This window comes from Octopus bimaculoides, chromosome 1, assembly GCF_001194135.2.
Source record: "Octopus bimaculoides isolate UCB-OBI-ISO-001 chromosome 1, ASM119413v2, whole genome shotgun sequence".
NCBI classification, from domain to species: domain Eukaryota; kingdom Metazoa; phylum Mollusca; class Cephalopoda; order Octopoda; family Octopodidae; genus Octopus; species Octopus bimaculoides.
This window is the reverse complement of record NC_068981.1, coordinates 25,564,915-25,570,186: the sequence shown is the minus strand read 5'-3', so window position 1 is coordinate 25,570,186 and position 5,272 is coordinate 25,564,915. Positions and strand designations below refer to the sequence as shown.

At 33.9% G+C, this 5,272-nt stretch overlaps 1 protein-coding gene across 1 annotated transcript; it reads right to left on the bottom strand.

Annotated features, from left to right (window-relative positions):
• Nucleotides 1-2,286: 2,286 nt before the first annotated feature.
• LOC106868541 (interleukin 17-like protein) lies at nucleotides 2,287-5,024 on the bottom strand. The gene is made up of 2 exons (XM_014913844.2): nucleotides 5,010-5,024; nucleotides 2,287-2,882 (listed from the first exon to the last, which is right to left on the bottom strand). Exons 1-2 carry the CDS (start codon nucleotides 5,022-5,024, stop codon nucleotides 2,355-2,357), a joined length of 543 nt encoding a protein of 180 aa, XP_014769330.1. The 3' UTR covers nucleotides 2,287-2,354.
• Between the last annotated feature and the right edge of the window lie 248 nt (nucleotides 5,025-5,272).

The window sequence follows — 5,272 nt, the reverse complement described above, 5'->3', positions numbered from 1 at the left end:
TATATACCTGTGTGTTTGTGTTTGTCCCCCTAGCATTTCTTGACAACCGATGCTGGTATGCTTATGTCCCCCGTCACTTAGCGGTTCGGCAAAAAAGACCGATAGAATAAGTACTAGGCTTACAAAGAATAAGTCCCGGGGTCGATTTGTTCGAATAAAGGCGGTGCTCTAGCATGGCTGCAGTCAAATGACTGAAACAAGTAAAAGAGAGTAAAAGAGAGCAATTGTTTGAGTCATCATTATTGAGTGAGAGAGCAGTGCATGCCATCAAAGTGACACTGGGGTAAAATATACGTAGCCCAATATACCCATCATCACTACCTGTCTGATAAGGGTACACCAGGCACATGCATCACAAACATATGTTCACGACACGGTGATCTCATATCAAGATAAAGAGCGTATGACCACGCAGGTGGGGCCCAGTTAGAATTTTCTTCAGGTCGAGTTGCCCATCCCCCCCAAAAGGTTCCTGAATAAGGTTTGTTTAAGGATGTTGAGCAAAACACCCATGCTTCCAAAGGTGAATTATTCAAATCCCAAAGAATTCCTCTCAGCACATGACTATGATGCTCCCCCACTACTTCTGCTCATGATCAGAGATGCACATATCGTCAGCCACCAAGGTCATGCTCAACTGGTTAAGGTCAAACAACTAACAAGGAAATCTCTGGTATTGAGCAGAATACTTGCTGTAGCCTCTCTTTTACACCAAGACAAAACAATGTACATGATAACACTTCCAATCAATTAAGATCAGAAGCCATGAGAGCCACTGCCTGGTACTGCATTATTATTATTATTAGTATTATTGAGCGAGAGAGCAGTGCATGTCATCAAAGTGACACTGGGGTAAAATATACGAAGCCCATTATACCCATCATGGCTACGCGTCTGATAAGGGTATACCGGGCACATGCATCACAGCCATATGTGCGTGACATGGTGATCTCATATTAAGATAAACAGCGCATGACCTCGCAGGTGGGGGCCCAGTTAGAATTTTCTTCAGGTCGAGTAGCCCATCCCTCTGAGAAGGTTTGTTTGAGGATGTTGAGCAAAATACCCATGTTTCCAAAGGTGAATTATTCAAACTCCAAAGAATTCCTCTCAACACATGGCTATGATGCTCCCCATTATTATTATTATTATTATTATTATTATTATTATTATTATTATTATTATTATTATTATTATTATTATTACTATTATTATTATCATTGTTGTTGTTGTTGTTGCTGTTGTTGTTGTTATTTATTGTCTTATGCTTTTAGCCCTAGGGCTACGATCACGCTGGAACACTAATATAATATTGATTTTGAATAGATTGCATAGTTTTAACGAATGACTGTATCTCAGCATTTCGCCAAATGCATTTGCGATCTCAGTTGACATTCAGCTTACGTTTCAAGGTGTACAGGAGAAAATCACAAACAATTTTGATTCTACATTTGCATTTTATGAACAATAAGTCATATACATCCATCATTCATCCAGAGAGTGAGTTAATGCGTGTATGCTTATAAATCAAAGATATAAGATACGAAAGAAACAAAGAACAATTCTGGGCTTATAATATAAGATTTATTCAATTTTATGGCTCCAATTACAATTCAGTAAACATTTATAGATCTCTTCTTAATTTACTGTACTGCAAAAACATTATATAAGAAGGAAAAAATAATATCGAACTTTCTTATACATATAGGAAGATATACACTTCGAAAGAATATTATGAACGAATTATAACAGAACTTTAATATATTATATCAATTAGAATTTTATAAAATTGTTAAAATAATAATAAACCCTTCCTGTAAGTGGTAAGGTATACACGTACGCATGTAAGCATGTATGAATGTATGTATACATGTCTGTAATTATACATGTTTCTAAGTATATATATATATGTGTGTGTGTGTGTGTGTGTGTGTGTGTGTGTGTGTGTGTGTGTGTGTGTGTGTGTGTTTATATATACATACATACTCATATACACACTCATATGTTTATATGTATATACATACTAATATGGATATATATAAATACATACATATGTATGTATGTTGAATGTACGCATGTATGTGTTACAAGGCTCAGTTGGATCATAAACTATTCATTTTAAGGGGACAAAAAGTCTTATATTATTTTGCTAATAAATTTTACAAATATATTATTATGATGATGTTATTACTTCATTTATAAACTATGGAATTATATAAGATACAAAACTGTACGTGTGTGTTAAACAACATATGTTGCAAATTATGATAACCACGTGGTAGTCGACTTAATCTTTCATAAAATATTCAATAACGTCTGCGTTACATATTCATACATCGTTATTCTATCCGTTTTTACGACGCGTATTCATCGTCGCTTCCATCACTTTGTACTTCGACTTTTCGTGCACACGCACAAGCTGTGGCTATTTGAATTACTTTTGGTTTATACACGTACAGTCCATCAACACATTCATCGCTACGTTTAAGGACAGTCATTGGAGTATATACCATCACACATTCGTGGTTGCTGTCAGAATCGAAACAGTCTTTACAGCGACACACAACTTCGGTGCGGGATGGAGGGAAAACTGTTGAATCATGGGTGATGTTCAGGTACCAAGGGCAGGTTGAACGTTCACGGATGATACTGCTGGCTACAGAAGCCGTTGGGCAAGTTTTATCTCCGTCTGTCAGGGTGTTCTGCTTACTTCCGACAGGAGCAATTTCAGCTGGTAGAAAAAAGTTATTGCCACTGGCTGCACTGGTCAAACTCTCGTATTCAACTTTCAGATTGGCTGGTATTTTACACTCGGTTGGAATTGACGCCGATGATACAAGAAAGACGATGTTGAATAGAAATATGACAATACTTGAGAGAACCTGTCCGAGGAAAAAATATCTTTGTCAAGGTTATTTTCGATTTCAGACATTTATCAGCTTAATCAAAAAATTCATTTACTTTCGACGCATATATCAACGTATGACAAAACACTTTACAAAATACTATTACTGAAAGTTGAGTGAGTGACAAATACGAAAGGGATACGCGGAAATACAATATCAACAAAATATAATAAAGCTAAAACGTAAAACAGTTCGTGTGTAGTATAAGTTTTATTTTATCAGCGGTCGGTATAAAGAGTATCAGTCAATATAAAAAAGAAAGGGAAAGGAAGTATACGTATATACTTATGTTAATATATGTATAGAGAGAAAGAGTAAAAGTTGGACACGAAGGGCGAGAATAAATACATATGTGCGAGTTTAGAAACTAACAAGTGGAGCGTGTCAAAAAGAGCCACTCGATATGAGGAGGTTTCATTTTGTTAAAGGTAGGGGACTACATAGTTTTAGAATCTTACTTAAGATTCCATTATTTGTTAGTTACCTGATAAATTATTGCAGCCGTATATAAAATCATTTGTAGTGTTTTGGGGCGCTCGCCTGCTAACCAAGTAATTCTTCAAATGTTTGGCGTCTCTCACAGTCGTGAAACTGCATGGGTGTTCTATGGTATCAGCTTCGCAAATCCTTCATAAAATTTTGCAAGATCACATGTGTATGAAATATTGTTAACTTTATATTTTACTTTACTTCAAGGCTGTAATACCTTTCCATTTCTTGTTGATAAGTAGCATATTCATTATATTTTTCAGAAAGATTTCATAGTTTCATTTATTAAGTTTGCAATTTCCGAAAAGCCGTTCACTTTATATACGTTGTAAGACACAAAGAAACCTTTGCAATGCAGTCGAAGAAATATACTTTAATAGACACAGCATGCATTAACAAGAATTTTTCCTGAACGTCTTCGGAAGGAAACTGAGGACAGCCTCTCTATAGTCACAAAATTCACATTCATATTTAGGGTGTTTGTAAAGCATTGATGAATAAGCTATGGAACTAAATGGTAGTCACAGTCAGTTATAGACTCACATTTCTATTGTGTATTTACAAGAAACTGACTTTTGTATAAATATTTCAAATTAAATATATGCGTCCGATAGTGTGAGTGGTGTGTGCGCGTTGGCCAATTGTATACCTTTGTCATACACACACACACACACACGCACACATACACCTACACATATGTATGTATGTATGCATGTATGCATGTATGTATGTATGTATGTATGCATGTATTTATGTATGTATGTATGTATGTATGTATGTATGTATGTGTGTATGTATGTATGCATGTGTGTATGTATGTATGCATGTATGTATGTATGTATGTATGTATGTATGTGTGTATGTATGTATGTATGTATGTGTGTATGTATGTATGTATGTGTGTATGTATGTATGTATGTATGTATGTATGTATGTATGTATGTATGTATGTATGTACATACGCATACACGTATGAATGAACAGAATTTTACTGCTCCAATGTTTAGCCTATTCATATTTAAGTTATTTCTGTTATCTTATATGTATTTACACCACACATTGCTATATCAATATACTTTCATATTTGTGCGTGTGAGTGTATGTGTATTTCGTTAGAATACGGAGTTCAAACCAACTTAATGTATTTCGGTTAATCAATGCGAATACGGTCTGAAACATCAGCGATGTTTTTTTTGTTTTTTTTTGCATTTCCGTGTAAAGATTTAAAGCGTTAGAAATATTACTATACAATATCTTTGGAAGATTATAACACATTTATACTCAACTTCGGTTCTAGATAAATCAGAAGTGTGATAAAATGCATTTTGAATGCAAAACTCCCATTAGAATCGAATACAAACCAACAAGTATGTAAATTTACAACAGAATATATATATATATATATATATATATATATATATATATATATATATATTTATACATACATATATATATACATATATATATATACACATATATACATATATACACATACCTATATATACATATACATGCATACGATATATTCATATATATATATACTGATATATAAGATGAAAATATTATTACAAAGATAAATATAGGAGACATTATCGTTAAAGTATTTTTACTTACTCTAGATGTCTTCATTGTGATGCTGGATTTCTTGGCACTTAATTTAGAGTCGGTAGCTGTATATTATTATTATTTTCAACTTAGGCCGAATTATTCTCTTCTCGATGTGATAGGCGTTCTTAATGATATTAACCTGTCCCGTGTTTGCTTATATATAGAATATGAATACAAAACGAAATTACATCGTCTAAAGCATGTTATTGTTTTTCAAAAATAATAATAGATTTTCGGAAATGCATCTATCCGTCGAAGTTGCAAATCCG